Source organism: Peromyscus maniculatus, chromosome 14 (assembly GCF_049852395.1).
Source record: "Peromyscus maniculatus bairdii isolate BWxNUB_F1_BW_parent chromosome 14, HU_Pman_BW_mat_3.1, whole genome shotgun sequence".
NCBI classification, from domain to species: domain Eukaryota; kingdom Metazoa; phylum Chordata; class Mammalia; order Rodentia; family Cricetidae; genus Peromyscus; species Peromyscus maniculatus.
Window position 1 is genome coordinate 20,282,318 of NC_134865.1, and position 25,134 is coordinate 20,307,451.

General features: G+C 36.0%; 1 protein-coding gene across 3 annotated transcripts in view; it reads left to right on the top strand.

Moving 5' to 3' along the window:
• Positions 1 to 25,134, top strand: part of Prkd1 (protein kinase D1) — a 327,884-nt gene that overhangs the window by 243,993 nt on the left and 58,757 nt on the right. For 2 of the 3 annotated variants that reach the window (XM_006975259.4, XM_015994159.3), the window contains exons 5-7: positions 7,515 to 7,538; positions 23,912 to 24,122; positions 24,274 to 24,351. In XM_006975259.4, the coding sequence (XP_006975321.2) occupies positions 7,515 to 7,538; positions 23,912 to 24,122; positions 24,274 to 24,351 (313 nt within the window). The remainder of the gene's footprint in view (positions 1 to 7,514; positions 7,539 to 23,911; positions 24,123 to 24,273; positions 24,352 to 25,134) is intronic. The other variant, XM_006975260.4, reaches the window with a different exon arrangement.

Here is a 25,134-nt window from a genome sequence, read left to right on the forward strand (position 1 = left end):
ACTGTGCATTAATTAGAATAAATGGTATTTTTACAAAAATGTACTTACTCAAAAATTCTATTTTAAAATAATTGCCATTGCCTACCCTGCTTTGAAGTCCTCTGGTTGAGTTCGAAATTTTCAAAACAGTGATTTTATAAGTTGCAGCAGTTGTAATAGGAGTAACTGTAGTCATTGCAAGGCATGTTTGGAATAAGGACATTGGAATTGTATAAAAGTAAAATCATAAATAAATTATATCATGTTAGAATTTACCACAAAAAGCATTTTAAGAATTATTTTTACACAAGAAATCCAAAGCTTAAACTATTTATCATACAGTAGATTAGAATCTAGATAGTTTAGATTAGATGATATTTATTTTGACCATGTACTTGTACAAACTTGGTTTTAGATATTTAATATATATTATCATATAGATATGTGTATGTATATATGCATATAGCCATATACAAATGTATACAATCAAATCTACACATAAATAAAATATTTAGTTTAAATGTCACCATGATTTTGGTTATATAAGTATAACCTTTATTACATATATTTGTGCTTTTTAACAAAATTATTAATTGGTGTATTTAAGCAACTGAAATAATTATTTAATTATTTGAATAGCTTGATATATTTTACATAATGAAAAAATTCATTAGTGTTTCATTGATGAATGGAAATTTCTTGTAGTAGAATGCTCTAAAATTCATTTTTTTTCAAAGCAGCCTTTAGCATTTCCTTAAAGAATACCACATAAGATACTAGTGATTTCTGAATCCATCAGGGCCTCAAAAATAAAAAAATTTAAATAGTAATTATAAAAGAAAACCTTAGGGCCACGAAACACTGAATGACATTGGGAACATAAGCTTCTATAGCCTTGTATAAACTCTCCCCCAGGTAAACTTGAAATAGAAATGCATTTATAAACAATGTTGGTGACATACTCAATATGTTGTCTCTTAGGATCATGTTTCATATGCCTTGGAATCCAGAATACTCAAGGAAATGTCTGAGTCTCTTTTATCGAGTTTCTTAGAAGTTAAGAAACATTAGTCTCCCTTTGATGTGACATGCATCTCTCTGTTGACTTTGTTTCATCTCAGCTAGTGCAGGTAGGAGCCAACTCTGCTTGCTCTAGCCAGACACACTTGGACTATGGCCAATATGTGTCTTTTCAGCCATAGGGAATTCTAACAAGAGGCAATATCATGGGCAATAATAGTAAAACATTTTGATACTGTACATAATAAAGAAGAACCTCGTTCAGAGAAGGATGATGTCTTGGGCAAAGATGGTTTTGCTCATTAATGCCTCTAGAATGTCTGCTTTGTAAGTCTGTGATGACACATGCAAACTTTTTGTAAAATAAAACAAATATTCTGTGTTAGAATTGCCTATTATGACTATAGGATTGCTAGTTTACACACAGGGTAAGAAATTGTTATTCTACTAATTTGTCCAATTTAGGCAAATAAATTGAATCTCAGACTTAGTCCCACTAACATAGAAAGGACAAAACAGCATATGTTGTATTTCAGGTTGTATGTGTCATCTGTGTTGGCACCAAACCACATCCATTATGCTCTCCCTAAAGCACCCATCCTCGAAGACAGCCCGGTGTAATAAGCAGACGATAGAGCAACTAACTGGACATGGATGCATATTATTTTGTAAACCATTAATGGTATTATTAGAAACAAAGAAAAGTAAAATGAGTAGATCCTTAAGTAGGATATACTACTTATGCTTACCTGTCTGTTAAGATAAGTATAATTATACAGATTATAGTTCTCTACATTTTTCTTATCTTTTTATTTATATGAGTTAAGGTTCAGTTGAAAATAAGCTACATGAGGCCTAACCTTAGACAACAAATCACAACCCTTCCTTTTGTCTTTAAGTATGAAGAAAAAGCTTGTATGAAATCAATTTTCCCAGAAGGAACAATTGTAAACTCAAATCAGACAGAAATGGAGAAAACCAGTATTTGAAGGTATCTATGAGCTACCAAGGCACTTAGGACTTGAAGTTCCAGTCACAGAGAACTCAGTATGTGGGCTTTTTCCAATATGAGCTTTCTAGCCCAAAATGACAATGGTGTTAATATTGAGAATTCTTGATATAAAATAAAACTGGTGAATTGCCATACATGAAAGTGCATTGAATATAATGTTACATTACACAGTGTATAAATATAAAAAATAAGATAATATGGTATCATACAGACAGAAAATTATAAATAGAACCAGAAACTGTGCACACAGATTGGCTTATTGATTTATATATAGAATTCAAATATGACTAAGCATAGACTTCTCAGTAAATGTTTGTGGAATTCATTGGATATCTGTATGGAAAATAGAATTTATTATTATTATTATTTGAGACAGGCTGTCACTGTGTCCACTGTGTCACCCTGGCTATCTGTGAATGAACCAGATAGACAAGACTGGTCTGGAAATTACAGGGATCCTACTGCTTCTGCTTCCCAAGTGCTGGAGATAAGGGTGTGTTCCATCATGTCCAACCTGGAAAATATGTTAACCCTGCTTCAAACTATATACAAATCAATTCTCAGTAAACTGTGATTTTCTTGGAAATAATAAAGGTGAATAAATGAAAATACTTGAAACAGGATTTTTTTTTTTTGGTAGAGAAAACTTAAATCACTAAGGAAAAGGAAGTAAATCAAGAAACTAGGCATCATTCAAATTGAGAACACATTTCACTTGGAACTGAGTAATTCATCAGGGAATTTGTCCCCCGAGAAAACTGATTCTCCTCTCAGAAGCACATGTGAGCTGTCTGCATCCATGTTGGCAAGTCCTCTGCCATTGTTATGATGTCGGTCTTGTTTAAGCAAATGGATTTTTGACATTTCATGAGTGCAGCTTCCAGCTCTGAAAACATGTACACAAAAGCAACACTAACTTCGCAACACTAACTCCATAGCTCATGTCTATATATCTATATACAATGTGATTAAAGGATTACTGTTCACTCAGCAACACAGTAGATTTTCACAAAGCAATATTTAAATAAAGAAATCAAGCTGGGCATGGTAGTTCATGCCTGTAGTTCCAGATCAGGATGTTCAGGAAAAATGCAATCATGAAAGGTAAGATTTTTTGTGATCAAGTCTGGATCGCATAGCATAATGAGATGCCTATCTCAACAAGAAGTCAGATACAAAAGAGTCTATACATAGCATAATGAGATGCCTATCTCAACAAAAAGTCAGATACAAAGGAGTCTATACTTATGGATTCAGGATTTGAATTGCAATTGAGGCAAATCTAATTTATGTTGAAGAACAGGAGAATAATGCTTCCTCTCAGTGGGATGCTAGTTGGGAGGGAGCAAAAGTGAACTATCAAGGAGGCTACAGAATTCTGTATCTTATCTGGAAAGAAGTTCCATGTATATATACAAAATTTTGTCAAGATTTATAACCTAAAACTTTATACTCTTTTTTTTTAAAGATTTATTTATTTATTATGTATACAGAGGAGGGCGCCAGATCTCATTACAGGTGGTTGTGAGCCACCATGTGGTTGCTGGGAATTGAACTCAGGACCTCTGGAAGACCAGTCGGTGCTCTTAACCTTTGAGCCATCTCTCCAGCCCCTATACTCTTCTTATAAATTACAACTTTAAAATTATATAAAACATTAGGGAGGCTCTTAACCTTCCTAATACTGTGACCCTTTAATATAGTTCCTCCTGTTGTGGTGATCCCCAACCATAAAATTGTTTTCATTGCTACTTCATAACTGTAATTTGCTACTGTTATGAATCACAGTGTAAACATTTGATGGGCAGGATATCTGACATGGGGGTCATGACTCACAAGTTGAGAGCTACTGGTCTAAAAGTGTACTTTCCAAATAGACAGTCATTGGAGACTTTTATCACAAGTCATTGTGAGGAAAGGATTAAATGTTATATTAGATTTATTATGGATTAAATTCTGAGATTTTTTTTATTCAATTAAAATATGTTTAGAAATAGGGTTAGAAAACTGCCATTATTTATCAACAAGAAATGTACTGTTGAGATAAAATATTGAAACTAATGTGCCATGGCATGCTGAGATTGATGGCATTTATTTATGTGATCGGCATTGTTTTCTGTAGTAGCCTTTTTAAAAAAAATTTTCCTCTCTCTTACATTCCATCTTTACCTCAGTTTTCCCTCCATCCTCTCCTTCCTGCTCCCCCAACTCATCTATGCTCCAGAAACACTCCTTGTCCATTTCCCTTCAGAAAAAAAGCAGGCCTCCCAGAGATATCCACTGAATATGGCCTAACAAGATACAATAAGACTAGGCACAAGCCCTTATATCAAGGCTGGATGAGGCAACCCAGTAGGAGGAAAAGGGTCTCACTTACCGAAAGTTAAATCAAGATCAGATAAACAATTTAAACATATCTATAAACCCTAGAAGCAATCATTAAACATCTCCCAACCAAAAAATGCCCAGGGCCAGATGGTTTCAGTGCAGAATTCTACCAGACTTTCAAAGAAGAGATAATGCTAATACTCCTCAAATTCTATCCACCAAATAGAAACAGAAGGAGCATTATCAACTTCACTTTGTGAGGCCATAGATACCCTGATACCCAAACCACACAAAGAATGAGCAAAGAAAGGGAATTACAGACTAATTTCCCTCATGAACATTGATGCAAATATACTCAATAAAATACTCACTAACCGAATCCAAGAACACATTAGAAAGATCATCCACTATGATTAAATAGGCTTCATCCCAAAGATGCAGGGAATAGTTCAACATATGAAAATAGTGAATGTAATTCACCATGTAAACAAACTGAAAGAAAGAAAGCACACACACACACAATCATCTCATTAGAAGCTGAAAAAGCCTTTAACAAAATCCATTAAGTCTTCATGATAAAAGTCTTGGAGAGATCATGGATACAAGGGACATACCTAAACATAAAAATAAAGACAGTTTACAGCAAGCCTATAGCCAATATCAAATTAAATGGAGAGAAACTCAAAGCAATTCCACTAAAATCAGAAACAAGGCAAGGCTGTCCACCCGCTCCATATCTATTCAATATAGTAGCTTTTGCCAAAGACACAAAACTGTTATTCAGATGATCTTTCTTCAATTCAAGCCAAAGCAAAAGAAAAGCTGTTACACCACAGTGAATATATATGGGATGTGCACTGTAATTGTGGGTCTCTTTCTTGGTGATCTATAGGGACTTTTGTTAATTCTAAGTCAACAAGATAAAAAGACGGTGTTGCCTATATATTTTCTGGTGTTTTCCTATAAAACAATTATTTAACAGAGTTTCTGAGAACAGGACTGGACAGATAGCTCAGTGGATAAAGCACTTAACATCACATGTGTGAGAGACAGAATTAAGATTCCCAGTACCCACATAAAAGTTAGATGGGCATAATCGCCCACTTGTAATCCCATTGCTCAGGAGGCAGACACAGGCTATCCAAGCTATGAGCCCGAGTGAGAGAACATGCCTCAAATATAAGTGGAGAATAATCAAGGAAGACACCCAAATTCAATATCTGGCCACTACGTGTATGCATTCACATGTACATGTACATTTACACACACATGCAGAGAGAGAGAGAGAGAGAGAGAGAGAGAGAGAGAGAGAGAGAGAGAGAGATGCCAAATACATATGAACATGTATGTATACACATCACACACAAGCACATGCCAAAAATTTACAAATAAAACAATCTTGATCAGATAAATTGTTAAATACTTCTTGGTGTATCTCTGTAGTGGAAGTTGTAAGAGCTACTAAGCATAATCAAGGGCCAAATGAATCTTGCAATAATGAACTCAGTGTTGTCAAACTAAATCAATATAGAATTACCTCCCCCCCATAAAACTCATGAATATATTATGAGAAAAGCAATCTTTGGGAAATTATAAATTATTGAGTTAATACATATTGCCTAGTCCATCTTTACACACCATAATCTGAAAGATTAATTCTGATGAAAGACCAGACTGAAAGATCCCCAGGACCAATAGTTAAAGGACAATTGTGAGTCTTAGATGCCACTTCATAGATGACTAGGGTATTGTCTTGTTTTGGAAATTGAAAAACTTTTTTTATGTCTGTTCTATAATAGGGCCTACACACAAGATCATGATTTTTTTCCCACAAAAGTCATATTTGAATCTTATGTTCAAATGAGAAGTTGTTGCCTCTGAATTCCCCTTGTATTTCTCATCAACTCACAATCTGCAGATAGTACTGGATGCCAAGTTATTTTGGTAAAACCTCACTCTAATTGTACACAGCTCCCAATGCCCCTGAATCAATGGCAGCATATTACATATCAAGATACAGAGTTTTCAAAAACAAGTAATAAGATTTTTCTGAATGTACAGTAATTGATTTAACAAGTAGGAAGAAAATCACTACCATCAGAGTATAGTACTACAGTTTTTAATGTTTCAGCCAGAGTTCAGGTTTGTTTGGATTTCTAGTTATCAAGTAGAACAACTGCCTATGTATTTCCCTTTGTTTTAAAAATGAAAGATGAAAAGTCTATTCAATTTATTTTACATTGAAACATTTCTTTCAAAACTTAAGTATATATTTTACTTTAAAATGATATTTTAGCTTAGTGTGAGATCAGAAATCAACAGAGTGAGCAAAAAGATGCACTCCAGACATATTTGCCTTCTTTTTAAAATAATTTAAATTTTTTTTATGTGTATGGGTGTTTTGCTTAAATGTATGCCCGTGAACCATTTGCACACCCAGTATCAGCAGATGTCAGAAACAGGCATTGGCTCCCTTAAAGCTGATTTTACATACAGTTGTGAACCCCTATGTGGGTGCTGGGAATAGGACCCACGTGATCTGGAAGAGTAGTCATTGCTCTGAACCACCCAGCCATCTCTCTAGGCCCTGCATTTGTCTTCCTAAATCTCTTACATTCGGACATTCCATTCCAGTGTTTGTCATCCCCAAACAGACAGTGACTATGCTGTAGCTTACTCTCACCTGCAGGCAAATGACAGCTATGAATGTGTGATTACTCTGATGACCTTTTTCTCCATTTCACATTAAGAGCAAGAATTATGGTGAAGAAAACCTAATCTTTTACTTAAAGGTCAAAAATACTTCATTTTGACTCTAATTTGTTTTCAACAAGATACAAGAGCCTCATCTCTAAGACCATAGTTTGGTTTTTGGTTTTTGTTTTTTTTTTTTTAATTTTAAAGCACTACTCATAATCTCAGAATGTTTTGCATCTGTGACTTAGTGGCTTCTGATCCATGTAAATTTTAAAAGCATTTTCCAGTTTGAACTTTGGTGTGGCCACAAAGCTGACTAAGGTAGCATTTTGCTTTTGTCTGACAACACATGTGCCTATGTTAAACATCATTGACTAATGTGCATTGCTTTTCTCTAGTAACTTTGTTTTTCTGTCTTTTTTTCTCCCTTTATTCTCCCCTTCTCTCTGCTCTTCGCTCTTTCCACTTCATGTTTCAGTCTCCTGTGAGCCCAGGCTTTGAGGTAGGTACTAAGATACCTGGCATTAAGAATAAAGAAAAATTAAATTAAATTAAATTTAAAAAAAAAAGAATATGGCTTAACCTGGTCTCCAACCCCACCTTGTAATAGTCCATCATTGCGTTCATGGTTAATGGTTATAGTTTAGAGGAGAGTTCAGTCCACTGAATGCAGAGCCCTGAGGTATAACTGTTGTTGGTCATTTTGTACTGTCGTTGTTTGAATTTCCATAATCCTTAAAGTGACAAAGATCGATACAGTCATTAAAGTAATTACAGTTCATCTCTAAGGTCACAGTTTGCCCCCTAAATGCTTGATTTCCTAACACAGGCATCTTGTCTATGAAATGAAAAGAGAAGTTGTGTGGTACTCTGTCAACTGAAACTCCTGCACATTGGAAATGTGTTCTTATCTCAGACACCACAGAACCATGCAAAGTGAGGACACAATCTCTCCACTCCTGCTTTGGCTTGAGACCATAGGGACTAAACCTGGGGCCTGAAAACGAACCTGGCTACCTCTTCTAGTTCTTGATTTGAATCTTTTGTGGAAATGTTTTCTTTAACATTCTATATTATCACCAACCATTCGACCTTTTCTAATAGGTAGCATGGAAGTGGAAATATTAAGCTTCCAATCCAGGCAGAAATGGTATATGGGCATGGAACAAATTTCCTTCAAAAAAGTGTCAATTAAGCACTACAAAATTGACTTTTTATCTGTCTTAAATTATTTATAGCATTTTTATGGAACATTAATGGCAGAGCCTACAGCCATATTCTTGTTTGGATGTTTCTCCAGCCAACTGACTTTGTAGTATTTAGTCCCTCTTTCTTTAATACCAAGGCCATTGAAAGTCGATCTACTGCTGGCTTCTCTCCAAAGAATATAAGCTTCAAGCACCATTATTAGTATCCATTCTCAGATCAAATTGTGGCTACTCTAGTGAAAGATACTAATGGCAACCCAGAATATGTTCCAGATGAAATGAAATTGATAAGTCAAGATTTTATGTGCATAAGATACAAGATTAAGAAATCTGCTTGAATGGTGCTAAATTCCTGTGTAGAAAATCATCTTTGCTGAAAAATACCCGATTTGGAAAAGCCCAGTGTAAAAACAATGTGTAATTTTTTTTTATATTCTTGTCATTTGTTTCCTTGAATGTCTTTAGACATAATTTTCCAGGCATACATTACCTTTACATAATCCCTAGGTCATGAAACATAAAAGGAGTGGGAGGCATATTCATTCCTCACTCCTTACATTCTAGAACTGAATGAGAAGGACGAAGAGAAATTTTTATTTCTGTGAAACTTCTATCTATTAAAGGCAACCAGGCCTTCTGTAAAGGCCAGCTCTTTCAGGAAATAAGATAAATTTTCTGCATAGCCTGGTTTTCTAGAACTTTGTTTGTATACAGTTTTTCAAAGTCATAACCAGTTTCTCTTCAATAATGTCTATAAGGAAAAGGATACATGGAATTTGACAAGTTCTTTCCTCTAAAATGTATATTGCCAATATTTGTGTGAGTAGAAAATTATTATAGACTCTTGGTGACTTTTCCATTTTCAGTATGCCCTGGTCAATGTATTCTCAAAGGTTTTTAGCTCAATGGTGCATAAGTATCCAGATAAGATCATTGATCTGCCCTGTGGGAAACCTCCATCCATTATATCTCAGTGATGGCTACTGTTGGAATAAGCATCTGCATATATATATATACTTCTATTTTCATAAAAGTATTGGGTCTCAGTAAGACTTTGTTAAAAGAGTTATTAGATTCCTAGAAACCAACTGTGTTATATATACTTTTCAAATAACATATTGTTATATATAAAAATAGTAGATGCTTGTGTTTAAAATTCTACTAATTAACAGTGTTTGATAGTTTCTATTTCTCCTACTCTTCCCAAAATAGGTTTTATGAATGTTTTTCAAAGTTTTGTTCCTCCTAATTTGATGGTTTGAAAATAACATGCTGCATCTAAGAATCATTTCTTCTTGGGTAAAGATAAACAACTCTCCAAGCACTAGTTAATCATCATTCCTCCACTCAGAGAGGGTCCTTTTCCCATTTGCTATTGACTTGTTTACTGGTGCTGAGAGTCTTTCTATCTTAGATAGTTACCCTTTTCTATTAATCTAGCATGAAAAACTATTTTCAGTTTTACATGTGTTTTCTCTCACATGGTTTTTAAATTTTCTTTTTAATAAATAATTAGTACCTATGTATTGTAGGATATAGTATGATGGTTTCTTCAACATGGAGAACACTTATTTTCCTTCTGCTTTATACAATCTGTTGTAATTGAAAATACATTAAAATGTATTGAAATTACTTAAATGTGAGCACACAGACATGGGACATTCTGGTCAAATAATTTAGGAAAGTGGAGTGATCTTTCCTTGAAATAAAGGATGGGAAGCCAAGGTCGTAAACAAAGGATTAAAGTAGTGGGTGACATCTGTAGACAGCATATAATGTAAATGACACGAGAGAGAGAGTTGTTGAGACCATGATTGGAAAAAGACACAAATTTAAAAACAACAAATAAAAACAGACTTAGGCCTTATAGTTTTATTTAAAAAAATAAATTAACCAAAGTTATTTTACATGACCTCAATATCTTTGAAGGGGTATCTACTAGTATAGTTTTGAGTTTGACAGCCTCTATCGAAGGTTGCTTTGGGTGAAATTAAATTCTCCCAATCCAAATCTTTTTGGTTATGCTTACTTTCAGACTTCCTTGGAGAAACTGTCATGAAATACAGGGCTAATTCTAAAAGCTTGCCCTGTGTCTGGCCACTTTATATCCTCAGACTTTAGTTTTTGTGAAATTTAAACTACATTCAGTTCAACTTTTTATGGAGTGAACATATGTTTTAAATAACAATTTTCCATAAGCTTGTCATTTTCATTGAGTTTACTGACTCACATGTAATTAAGGTAAGAGAGCCTGGCTGCATAACTTCATAGAAATTTCCAGGGTGTTTTTCAACATGGCCAGTATCTATCTAGAAGCACGAACTTGGTGCTCTTGTGTTCTGGAGTTCCAGGAATCCTGGTGACTCATCTGCATTAAAGTCATTTTCCACTTACAAATGCAGCATGGCTGTCCTGTAGCTGCTTGCCAGGTGTCACAGGGTTTCTCTTGACTGCTGTCTAAGTGAGCTCTCCAAACACAATTGAAGACAGTGTGCACTTTCAGTGAAGAACCACGTGCAGAGTTACTTTCCCCACACTTCTCTGTCTCCTGACCACCAAACCTTAATGTAGACTGGTGGATCTGTGGGGAAGGAGCCCTGTAGTAAATTAACATGGTGAGGCTCAGTAGAGTATAGCCTGATGTTACTCGATGGAACTTGTTTGTATAAGAAGTGTAATTATGAATGCAATCACTATAAGGCAGAATTTCAGGAAACACACTTGTAAAGGGACATCATGCATTGCCCCTCATCATGATGAGGTTTTGGGAAGAGCGGGTCTCGAACAAAGGCTCTGAAGGCCCTGTTCATCCCTCAGATGATGTGTCATGGCCTCTGGAAGGCTCCCCCAAACCCAACAGTGGGCATTTTCTCTCTCCCACCCTCATCCACTGAACATCCTGCCAGGCCTGGCCAGGTTGATAAACTTGTAGTTTCTGACCCCTTGTAACTACTCAATTCTTAAGTAAAATAAAGGGCACTCATGCTGTATGTGAGAGCTGTGTGTCATGGGAAATTCCTGTACCCAGGAAAATATGAAAAGTCTGGTGTGAAAGTAATTATGGGGGAAGAAAAGAGTGGGAAGTTAGAAATGGATCGCATATTACTTTGTAAGTTAAAAATATTTGTGTTTTCAGGGGCATGGTGGAGACTCGGCTGGTAAAGGTATTTGTCCCCAAGCCCTCAGCCTGAGTTGAACCTTGGAGACACACCAGGTGGAAAGCGAGGATGAACTTTTTCTAGTTGTCCTCTGACCCCCACACAGGTGCCATGATATGTGTGTACCATACATACACAACACACAGACACATGCATCAGTACATTAATACACTATGTTTAATATTTGTGTTCCCGGAAATATTTAGTTGTCTTCTATGATTCTTAGACGTAGTGTTGGATCTGAAGTCGATTTGACTAAGCTAACCAACTTTCCCTCCCTTCTCAGCAAAAGTGTTTCCTTTTTAGGATAAACTTGCACAATATAAGATAAGGCAATGGACAGAAGTTATGAACTAAAGTGTCATTTTCTCTACATAGCCCAATTTAGGGTAATAATCTATTTCTATTTTCCCATAGCCGTGCACTAGAAATATCACTATTATTTAGTTAGTGCTTTCTTATATTTTTAAACTCGGTTCATGGGAGAGTGGAAGCTTATACGTGGGAGGAAAGGCCCCTATCTTAAACATTATTATTACATCATTTTGGAAGTGAATCATGTACACACACACACACACACACACACACACACACACACACACACACACAAGTGCACTAGCACTACAGTGTGGCACTGACTAATGTACGCTAGGATTCTGTGAACGGCTGCACAGGTACCTTTATGGCTGACTGTTAGAGGAAGACTGTAATCTTTGAAGTCTTAGGCCATCTTTACACTTTCCCAGCTCCTCCTTGGTAACAGCAGTAAGCCCAGCCCAGGCCTCTGCTGTTCACGCAGAGTCAAATATTCAATAATGAGACTAAACGTCCCTAAATTGATATCCTTGGTTTTACTTAGATAATTAGTCATCCACCCACCCCCGTAACTTTCTATATGTACATTCAGCCTGACATTCAAAGTCCCAGAGCGAAAGTTGTGGACATGCATTCGTTTTCTTTCAAAGTGGAAATGCCCTCCTCCCCCTTTTAAAAAATTGTAGATTTAGAATGCATAGCATTACGTTTGCATTGCCTTCATGTTTCATTTTAAAGGTAAACCTACTTATATCATGTTTCTCTTCAGGGACCCAGCATTGTAGGGTATTGGTAACTGACATTTAAAAGAACAGGGCCTGCAATTTATGAAAATGCTTCCACAGTTCCAGTGCTTTCCATGCAAAGGGTGGATCACTTAAGAAAACCCAAGGCTCTTTTGCCCTCCCCTTCTGTTTACTCAAAAGAGTGAGGCAATAGAAAGTAAATGTAACTTCCAAGACTACTTTAGCACTCAGCAAATCTGGATCTCCTTATATTTTTCAAAGGGTAGTCTACGAATCATTACTTTGAAAGCTTTCATAAATGGCTGCAAACATTAAGAAATGAATTCTCCACTGTAAAATACGGCATCCGTCACCACTAAGCAGGGGGTACGCTTTTTTTTTCCTGCCCTATAATAACCCTTTTAACAGTTATGAAAAGGTTTTGATCAGCTTTTATTTATACTATGTATTTAGGACATCCAACTGAGAATTCAAACTCATTTATCTGGCACATGTGGCATAAAGCTCACAGGACATAGAATCAGAACACAATTAAAAAAACCTTGAGGCTCAGCAAACATCCTACCTTCTTCGCAGCACCGTGCTCTTATGTGAACTTCATTTCTCTCGGCTTCACATTGGCCTGGAGTCCAAGACTGTTCTGTGCAGGACAATCTCTTGCTCCCTGTGTAAAGGGTACTGTCTGGGGAGAGGTGGGTGTTTCATCTTTCTTCACAAAGTAGCCATGCTCTGAGCTTCTTCGTATGCATTTCTAGCACGAAGTGCAGGTACGGTTAGTGACAAGTAACCGTAAAACTGTTTGTTAGAGCACAAGCCGGGAACCGTCCGGGTAGACTCCAGATAGGAAGGGCTCTGTTGTCCTCGACAGATTTTCTCTTGTTGAGAGTGTCACACCTGATAAGACTCAATTTGTTGTCTACAAATATAGTTCTTTCAGGAGAACTCCTTTCTGAATGATCTTTCACCTCCACCGTGAATGTAGCTTAGCCTTGATGGAAGCATTCTATATGGGCACTTTCTATAGTGAAACAGGATCCCAGAAGTATACCATTTGGAGGGAGCAACATAGACTAGTTCCTTTCATCACAAAGCATTTATTCTATTGACAATTTAAAAAACGGTGAACAGGTAGACCAGTTATCTTCAGGCTTCAGTAATTACTCAACAGGAGACAGAATGGTGTCACCCAGAGAAATGTAGAAAATGAGTAAGTAATCAGGGACCCGTTAGAGAATATGGTAAGTGAACTGGAAATGAGTAAAGAGGAGAAAGGATGAGTAGATAGGATAGAAACAGTTATGTGTACCCAGTGGTAATAAAGAGGTAGCTCCTTGGGCACAGAGAGTTGTTTCGTTCCCAGTCTTCCAATATCTAGTAGAGTCTCATTGGACTTCCAAGTGTGTTTGCCCCAGGAAGCTTTTGGTAATTAGAACAGGTCCAACTTGAGGCCAGTGTGCGGAACTTCGGCTATTTTGCATGGTTTTGTGGAATGTCAGTACATCTTCAGACTTCTGGAATCAAGGATGAATACAGAGTTGGGTATGGTTTTGAAGAGTCATTATTAATACTGTTTGAGCAAAACAACACCTGAATAGGACAGTAGGCAGCCGACTGGATGGCTCTTACACACAAAAGCTGCTAAATCAACTTGTTACTGTGTTCCAGAAAACACCCATGACTCAAATGCCTTGTGTTGAGCATAAGCAAGATAATTGAAAATCCCCCATGTAGGTCAAAGTTAATGCTTCACAGCATTACCACATCAATTGTATTTGGTATGAAAGACATTTGTTCATTTTTCATTGTGTCCTGTGCCTTCTTTATTCACTTATATGAGGGAAATAAAGTAATTTCTGTGGTATATTAGCATAAAACTAAAGAAGTTGGGAACAGACAGCTAGAGAGAAAGAGACCATTATCTGAAATTAAACTACATGAATTAATGGTTACACTTAAAAACTATGTAAGTTGAATCAAATACTTATAGCTTACTGTAAGTGAGCTTTCTTTCCTATATGATGGAGATGGTAATAGGAGTAGTTACAAGGTGTCACATATTTATTTGTATTTTACCAAAGATTTTCTATCATTACCTTGCTCAAAGTTCTAAATGAAATAGTCTTATTTATTCCCCAAAGGAGGTAACTGGCACAATCCAGCCCCACCCCCATTTTTCACTTTACTTTCCTCTCTACATTGTCAACATCTAGATTGACTTACTTTATAATTTATATACCTGAACTTCCTGCTTACCTAACATAACTAAAAGGACAGCCACAGAGATGGCTAAATTCTTAAGAGCACTGGATACTCAACACAGGTTGAGTCCCCAGTAGCTCACATGGTTGTTCACAACTACTTCCAAGGGATCCGCTACTCCTTTATGGTCTCTGTGGGTACCTGCATGCACACATGTATACACACATGAACACGAGACACCTACAGTCAAGTAGGCACACACATATACATTTTTCAAAAAGAGAATAAGTTTAAAAGTTATATACATGAAGGAAGGAGGGAGGGAGGGAGGGAGGAAGTGCAGTTTTGAGCAGTGGTGTTCTCTCTAACATGGTGTTGTCTTCTCCAGATTATTGCAATCTTCCTCATTTCCTGTTGCATCTTTGTCATGAAGGCCCATACCTTATTACTAACTGCCTATAAGTATTTCATCTTCCTACCCTCATTTTCCAGAGCAGAAGCCTGAACAGATTTCTTACCAAATTAGATGTAGGGAACAAACAGGGTGTTGTAGAGGGTAGTTGAGGTTGGAAACATGCTTTGACTGCCTGTCCACTTTGGAAATCGCAACTTGTTTATAGACTTTACTTGCAGGAAGAACATACAGAAGATTGTTTCTCTGAAACTTTACATTTTTGTAGTATCCATTTGGTCCATGGATTATTCTTTGCCTCATTGAAATGGTTTGTGTTACATTACTGGTGTTGTATTTGAGAGATGTCTCAGCAATTAAGATTCAGTTCCAGGCACCCATCCTAGTTCACTACCATCCATAGCTCCAGTTCCAGAGGGTCTGATGGCCTCTTCTAGCCTCTGTGGTCACTACTTACATTTGGTGCACAGACATACATGCAGACAAATCATCCATACACATAATATAGAAATAAATATCACAATTAAATTTTTAATTACTGATGTTAAGTTCATGTGACACTTGGCACAGACATAATTTATATCACTGTATAACAAAATGAACAGGTCAAAGTTACATGTCATGTAACATTAAATGAAACATTAAAGATTGCAATTTTGATTATCTCTTGAAATATTTTACCCATTGTTTTCATGCACATGTTTCTTGAAAACATGTTTTTTAGCAGTTCAAGCAGTGCCTATTGTCCGCCTGATGTATGTTGTTTAGTTTCTGTATTAAAAATATTTTCATACAATATATCCTTATTAGTTTCTCCTTTTCCAATTCCTCAAAGATCCACCCCACCTCCTTACCCATTCAACTCCATGCATTCTTTCTGTCTCTCTTTGGGAAACAATCAGGCAAATAAAAAACAAGCATATAAATAGAATTTTAAAAAAATGAAAAGGCATGATAAACATACACATGCACACATGCAGACACACATACATGATTTTGTTTTCAGTGGAATAATAGTCCATGTGTAAATGTGTCATATTTTCATTTTCCATTCATCTATTGATGCCATGTAGGCTGTTTCTGAGTTCTAGCTATTATGAATAGAGCAGCAATAAACATAGATGAGCAAGTGTCTCTGTAATAAAATGTAGAGTACTTTGGGTATGTCCCCAACACTGGTATAGCTGGATCTTGAGGCAGATCTATTCCCAGGTTCCAGAGGAACCACCACACAGATTGCTATGGTGGCTATACAGGTTAGCATTCCCACCAGCAATAAATAAATGTTCCCCTTAGTCCACATCCTTGGCAGCATGAGCAGTCACTTGTTTTATTGATCTTAGTCATTCTGACTGGTGTAAGATGAAATCTCAAAGTAATTACAATTTACATTTGCCTCATAACTAAGGATACTAATCATTAAGTGTTTCTTAGCCATTTGTGGTTCACCTTTTTAAAACTCTCATTAGTTTTGCACCCCAAATTGGGGTATTTATTTTTTTGATGTCCAGGGTGTTTTTTTTTTTTAGTTTTTTTTAATATATATTTTAGATATTAGTGCCATTGCTTCTTTACAGCTGAAGAATATAACTTTTTAAAGCAATTTATGTCCACTACTCTAGCTCTACAGAAAGCACTACAAGAAAACTTTAGTCTGAAGAGAAAGCTAACTATACTACAAGGACACAAGGAATAAATAATCCAAGAACAGTTAGTCAGAAGAGGACAGAGGTCACCCATACATCAATAACAAAATAACAGGAATGAATAAATACTTATCATGAATAACACAATACAAATGGTCTCAATTCCCCCAATAAAAAGACATAGACTAACAGACTGAATTATAAAACAGGATCCATCTTTCTGATGCATCCAAGAAACACATCTTACTGTAAAAGATGAATATCAATTCAGGGTAAAAAGATGGAGCAACATGTGGACCCAAGGAGTTAAACAGGTAGAGGCATTTTAATACCTGACCAAAAAACCTTCAAACAAAACTAAATGAGAGATAGGAAAAGACTCCACATACTAACTAAAAAGGAAATGTACCAAGAGGACACTCCATTTCCAAGAATTTGGGCACCAAGCAAAAGATCACCTAAGTTCATAAAAGAAAGACAGCTAAAATCACATGTTAACACCCACACAATGATAGTGGGTGACTTCAATACCCAACTCTCACCAGTAAACAGGTGAACCAGACAAAAGCTAAACTTAGAAACGTTGGATTTAAAAAAAAAGTCATAAATCAGATGTACATAACAGACATCTACACGAACACTAAAGATTATGCTTTCTTCTCAGCAGCTCAAGGAACTTTGCCTAAAATTGACCACATATTAGGACACAAAGTTTCAATATATATTTGATGAAATGTAATATATTATATGATATATATATATATATATATATATATATATCTGAAATAATATCCTGTGTCCTCTCTGATTATAACAGAATAAAGCTGAACTACTGAATGAAAATTGAGTCAGGACAAAAAAATCAAGAAGGAAATTAAAAGCTTTTTCAAATTGAACAAAATGAAAATGTAACATGCCAGAACCTATGTGACAAAATGAAAGTGGTCCTAAGAGAAACCTCTGTAGCGTTAAGTGCCTACACTGAAAGAAAGAAAGTTGAGAAATCTCATCTTAGTAACTAAACAACATACCTGAAATTCCTCAGCAACAGGAAGAAAAAAGTACTCCAAAAGAGTAGACAGGAAAAAATAATCAAACTCAGAGCTGAAATCAATGAAATATAAGCCAACAACAACAAAAATACAAAGAATCAATGAAACAAAATATTGCTTCTTTGAGAAAACCAGCAAGATTGACAGACCTTTAACCAAATTAACCAAAAGAAGGAAAGATAACTTAAATTAATAAAATTAGAGTTAAAAATGAGATATGGCAATCAACTCTGAGGAAATTCAAACAGCAATGAAGACATAATTTAAAACTCTATATTCTACTAAAAATGGAAAACCTAAAAGAATGAGTAAACTTCTTGATATATATACAACTTATCAAAGTTAAATCAAAATGAAGTAAAGAATATAAGCAGACCTATAACCAGTAGCAAAATAGAAACAGTCATTTAAAATTTTCCACCTTTTAATCCCAGCACTTAGGAGGCAGAGACAGGGAGATCTCTGTGAGTTCGAGGTCAGCCGGTTCTACAAAGTGAGTTCCATTAGAGCCAGGGCTATACAGAGAAACCCTGTCTTGAAAAAACAAACAAAAAACTAAACAACAACAACAAAAAACCTCCCAAGCATTAACAAACAAACAAATAAATAAACAAATAAAACAGCTCAGGATCAGATGGATTCATCTCACCTCAAAAGGATGTTAGCAAATAAATAAAACTATAGAGGTTAATTACTCTGAAAAATTTTTATGCCGATATTGTGGGAGCTAATAGAGATAGGCCAATACTTATGAAACAAATCATAAATTTATTTAATCAATATCTTCAATGCTATTGAAGAATAATTAATTGCACAGGGTTGGAACCAGTGTATTTCATGACCATCGTCACTGGACATTTATTTTTTTCCATAGCTGGAAAGTTTAAGAACACAGTAAAAGATGAACTTATGTCCTACATCCTTAGCAAACAGATAAATATACTCAAATATGGAAAATTCTAAAAAAAAAAAAAAAAAAATTCTGGCCAGGTCACACTTTGTTTATTACCCTTAAGATATCTAAGTCTGGACTATGTTAAAGGGCCAAATTAACATATGACTGTCTCCTAGGACACAGAGCAACCTCACATGAAAGAGTAAAAAGGAATCTGGTAAACAGGTGTAGTCATCTTATCAACAACTTTCTCCTCATAAATTAGAAGAACTTGAATTATTATTGAGAAGTCATTTATTACTTTCAAAAAAGATTCACTCCAGAAATTAGATTAAAATGTTATGAATTTAGGGAAAATAGACTGGTTGCCATTCTGGCACAAAGACTGGTCTACATATCTGCAGGCAGTGATGGCATTCAATGGGCCACATGACACAAGAGAACAGGGACCCTAGGCCACATAAGTTACAGTCAGAAACTGACTTTAATTACTATAACAAAGTGAGCCCTCTGGAAAGTCATGGTATATGAAAGTTTAAAAGTAGCATCTCACCTAGATATAGCTACAATTATCTATTTTAATTTCAAATATAATTAATATATAGCCTATATTTCTAAAGGAAAAAGCAAGTTTCACAGTCTTGAAATAGGGTGTATATGCACGGTACCTTATGTAGAAGTTGATATAATGGTGGCAGAGAGAGTCTGAACACCCAGATTTATCAGATAACTGGAACCTTAGACAAAGGAGAATAGAAAATCTTCCTAAAGGCCAGTTTACAGTACTGTATTTTGCTCCTGGAACCCTACATACACACACCTGTGTGAGATGTCAGAAGAGAAATACAAGAATCCAAGCAAACAGGAAGACAGGGCCACAACCTGCTGATGTCCTGAGTGCTCATATGGCCTTCATCTATTCTTGAATTGTGGAACAGGGACTTTACTAATGTAAAGTACATAAGAGCAAGAGATGACAGCTCAGGAGCTCATGGAACAAGACCATTTCCCTGTGACACACACAGTGTGTATCACACAGTGACCAAGAAACAGCATCTCAGCATTCCTGACAGTAATTCCTATTAAAAAATAAAAAAAAAAAAACATTAATAATGATCTGAAAAGAACCCTGAAATTAAAACTTTAAACATGGTATGGTTGCCCATGGCTGGAATTCCTCCATCAGGAGTGTGAGAATGGATAATTGTCAAATTCTGAACTTGGGGTAGCTGATAAAATTCTTTTTTAACAAAAACAAACAAACAAAAAATTTGAACATTTTCAGAATTTGAGAAATCTGTGTATTTCAAGATACTTGAGGTAACTTCAACATTAAGCTGGCAATTGAGAGCCCTGATGCTGATACTAGATACAGAACAGTGCCTCTTTAATTCCTTCACTTCATTTTTTTTATCACTCACATATTTAATTGTAGTGGATTCAGTACATTACAGTACTCTAGAGTGTTAGATTACATTCTTTCTAAAGTTAGCTCTTGGACAGAGAAAATTCTTCCAAACCTACCAAAGAAATGAGGATTTTTCTGAGTTTTCTAAGTTGGCCAAATTGTGTTTAGGTAGATTTCCATTGTTGCTTAAGGCCTAGTTTGGCTTCATGTATTCAGTGAACTTGGACAATCTGCACTATAATTTTTTTTCATGGAACAAGAAGAATGTTGAAAGGCTCTGGGAACAGAACAGCTGTATTTTGTTTTATTCTGTTTCATTAATATGTTCAGAGCAAAAACTGGCTCCAACTTCAAAGAACTGATTTCAATTACCTTCTCTATAATTACCAGAAGCACATGCAGAAGAATGCACTTCAAAAATTTACATTTTATATTAGCCCTTGGTCCAGCGAATAAAATTCCTTGTGTCAAATTTATGTCAGGATCAATAGAGTCATACAATAAGTTTTGGGGTGGATGCATGCAATTATTCCATGGGGCAAAATAGACCATGAAGAACACAAAGGGCTATTTCCAATCTCAGGGTATCACATCACAGGTGGGGAGAATGTCTGCACAGAACAATGATGGAGGCTTAATATGAAATCCAAAAAATAAGTGCTAAATAGTTGTAAGATTATAGAGATACTTAAAAAAAAAGTTCAGCTTTCTGAAGTAACAATTCTCACTGAGTGTTTTGCGTGAAATGACTCTCCACTATTTGAAGCTGCTGTGCTGGAGGCCTGCTTAGAAAGACAATGGACCCTGCTTTCACAGAGAAAGACTGGCTTTTAACTTGATACTGTAATAACTTGGCAAGATTGGCACTATCCCAGTAAGTAATGCCTTGATTACATCATGGGACTCCTAGTGCCAGTTTGTCTTTAAGTATTTAATGGGATTCAAACATTTTCTCAACACAGCATATTTACTTTGAAATGAAATCTTCATTAGTTTGTCTGGAAAACTGAGTGGAAAAGTTGCCTGTCCTTTTGGTTTTTTTATTGCTACTCATGTAAACATCAAATACAAGCTTTTATGAGAGATAAAAGTCACTTTACAGAAATCAAAAGAAAAACATGGTTCAAACAAAGCCCTACAACACTTAAAACTACTTCTATTTATTAAATAATATTCAATCCAAATAGCCAATATGTTTTTCTTGCTAGCTGACATCCATGGTTTCTTAGAGGTTGTAATCCATTTGTCCCAGACCTTTCTGAGTTTCACATTCTCCAATGAGAAGCCAGGCATTCTTCAAATGGGCCTGCATTTATATGTGACTTGGTCTTTTTCCCTTGCAGCTCTTAATATCCTTCATTTGTTATGTATATTTAACGTTTTGGTTATTCTGTATTGTGGGTATTTTCTTTTATCATCCTGTTTATTTGTTGATCTAGGTACCTATTGTACCTTGATGGGAGTCTCTTTCTTTAAATTGGAGAAATTTTTTTCTATGACTTGATATAATTATTTTCTATGTGTTTGACTTGTGTTTCTTCTGTATCCCTATTATTCATAGGTTTGGTCCCAGATTTTATGGATGTTTTCACCTATGTTTTTTTTTTAATATCAATGTTTTCTTTTACTGAGCTATCATTTCTTCTACCTTGTCCTCAAGATCTAAAATTCTTTCTTTTGTGTCTTGTAATATGTTGGTTAGGCTTATCTCTGAGGTTTTAGGATGACATCTAAAGTTTTTAATTTCTAGTTTTATTTCAATTTGTGTTTTCTACTTTCATGCCTTGAATTGTTTTCATTATTTCATTTCAACTGCTTGGTTTTCACAGTCTTCTTCATTTATTCATATCCTCTTTAATATCCCTGAACATATTAATAATTACTATTTTGAAGTCCTTGTCTTGAGCTTCAGCTAAATTGCTTTCCTTGGGCCTTACCCAATAGAGTTGCTGGGTTCTGGAGAAAGAACTTTGTCTTGGTTGTTCGTGTGTGTGTGTGTGTGTGTGTGTGTGTGTGTGTGTGTGTGTGTGTGTGTGTACTAGAATCTAAGTGACTGGAGCTACAATGTTTGAATTTTTTTTTTTTTTATTTTGGGGGATAAATTTCTTGTCTTTATTGGGTGGGTGTTCTGTTCTTTGTTGCTTTTGCCTACTCTGGGTCCTAACCAAGTGTGGTAGCTGTTGGTTTTCCGAATCACAACCAAGTGTGGTAGCCCTGGGTTCCTAGCAGAGGGTTGTTCTGCATGAGGGCAATCACAGGGGAATGGAGATGGACTAGAAGGAAATAGTGAAAGGGACCACTAGGAAGAACTACTGGGATCCTGGGTCTGCATCAGGAGTTAAATCCCAAGGGATTAGGATGCTCTGGGTGGGAGGGGCTTAGGCAGATGAGCTCCAGCTAGACTAAGGGCAAGTCTAGTGTGACTGGAATTGAAGACAGGAAGGAGGATAATCATCCCACTTGAGTCCCAGCCAAGTGTGGCCACTGTGAGTCCTTGATAGAAAGAGATTCTATGTATGGGTGGAGCCATCAGACTAGAGATGGGCTAGAAGGAAATACCCTTTCCAGGCCATCAGGGAGTATTTCTTTTTCTATCATTGAATTCTAATTACAAATGTAACTGTGGACATAATATTCCAAGCAGAAACCTCAGATTACATTTTGTTTTGCTGCAGCTTGTCTGTCTGCATTCATTGCCCACTGAATAATAAGCAGCTTGAGATTTTGGGTAGCCAGAGACTGAAATGCATGGACATTTTATACAAGTGGGATTTAATAACTTGTTGATAGTTATATCAATTTTGAAATTAACCTGGTAAGATAAAAAGACAGGGTTTTTACAGCAAGTTAGAACAATATTGTGGCTCCACTGTTTAGCATTCAACATAAAATAATTATTTGAAATGTGTAAGTTTAGGTTTATAAACTGCTCATAACTAGGATTGTTTTTTCAGGTACCTAATGGTTACTCACATAGAATAGTTTAACTAATTAGATACACAATTACAATAACTACTAAGGAGTAATTCCACTCATCTTTTATTCCAAATAAATTTATTATAATATTCCCAAGTACATGTTCATGAAATTGTTCAAAGGTATTGAAGTAATAGTTCATTTCAGTTAATGCACTTTTAAAATCTGCATACTGGGTTTATTAAATAGTCTGAAAATGATAGATGGTAAAGCGCAGTGGTGTTATTATTACCCCAACTACCAGTATTTATGTACCTTATGTAGCCCATTAGTTGCTATATTTAATTATAAGAAGGATTACCTAACTCTAGCCCTTTGCCTTTTTATATAATTGGAAAATTATATAAAATCACATTAATTTTTTACCTCAAAGGAACACAAAGAAACTGTAGGCATCTTTCAGAGCAAATACTGTTTGGAGACTGAATTTCTATCTCTCCCGTTCTGAGCTGGTCATACTTCTGTCCAGGTGTATATAGTCATCTAGAAAATTCCTGTGGGAAGATAGAGGTGGGATGAAGGAACATTCCTTGTTTTCTTTCAATTTTGTATTTCTGTGCTAAAAGTATTTAAATTAATATTTTGAAGTTAAAAAAAAAAGAAATGATTTAAAAGTCCTAGAAATCATATTCAGATATTTCAGTCTCCAGTCTCTCTGTTCCAGGTTATACAGATTTACTCAAATATGAGATAAGTGGGAATAAGCAACATGAATCAACAGAAATCTAACTTCCAATTACCTCCTATCGATGACCAAATCACTGAATTCGGTAGCCAAACGAAATGAAATTTTAAAATGCAGTTAAATCAAGTACGCCTCTCTGACACCGTGTCGCCCTTTGTGATTTCTCAAAACACAGCAAAAGTCACCGTCAGAGTCCTTCATCGGTCGCGAGAAGAGGTCAAATTCACAGTCGTACATTGGACGGCCCATTCAGCTTGACAAGATTTTGCTGTCTAAGGTGAAGGTGCCGCACACCTTTGTCATCCACTCCTACACTCGGCCCACGGTGTGCCAGTTCTGCAAAAAGCTCCTCAAGGGCCTCTTCCGGCAGGGCTTGCAGTGCAAAGGTGAGGACCGCCTGGGCACCCGTCGCCGCTGGCTGCCTGCCACCCTTGAAGCCCTAAATGAACCATCTTTCTTTTAAAGTTACTATATGTTTGTGTCATGGTTCTGATACATTTCTGGTTTTTTGTTTTGTTTTAAAATCACCGTGATTAGATTGCAGATTCAACTGTCACAAACGCTGTGCACCAAAAGTACCAAACAACTGCCTGGGTGAAGTGACCATCAATGGAGGTAGGGGACAGATTCATAGTCATCTTCTGTGTTGCATGCCAATCACCGAGGGTAGTATATATGGTGTGTCAGGGTTTTTTCTCTTTCATTTTTCAGTTAAGATATTTGTAACTCAGCCACAAATCAATAGTGGCTCGGGTTCCTCTCTGAAATGGAAACTTCCATTCCAGATTATTGGGTTTTGATATAATAATAATAATAATAATAATAATAATAATAATAATAATAAAATCTTCACACAGTACACAATTCATATACACACTTGCATGCCTGTCATTTCTTGCTTACCCTCATTCCCTATGTCTAGTTCATTCAGAAATATAGACCATATTGGAATACCTACAAACCAGTGCTCCCTCTCAATTTCTCTGCCCTGCTTCCTCTAAGCTTTGAGACACAAGTTAACGTTATTCCCCAGCCTCTGATGAAGGTCAAGATCACAGCCTGGACTAGTGCAGACTACTGCTTCAGTATACACATGAGTGTGACCCTGAACCCAAATAGGAAGAAGACCTTAACTTGTCAGAAAGTGTTCTTCTTCTTAGATTTGGGAATATTTTCTTGGGAACAACCCCATGACATGAATTAACATTGATTCATCCCACACCCTAGGTAGTGTTCTTAGGATTGTCCCTATTTGTCTGTGACTTAGGATCCCAGGCTCCCTTTTCCTAAAGACCATGAACTGTGTCTGTTTAATCTTCAAACCAATAGATGTCCAGAATCTCTGGTTATAGAACCTCAGAAATATAAACAGACATTTGTGCTATGAAAAGCTAAAGA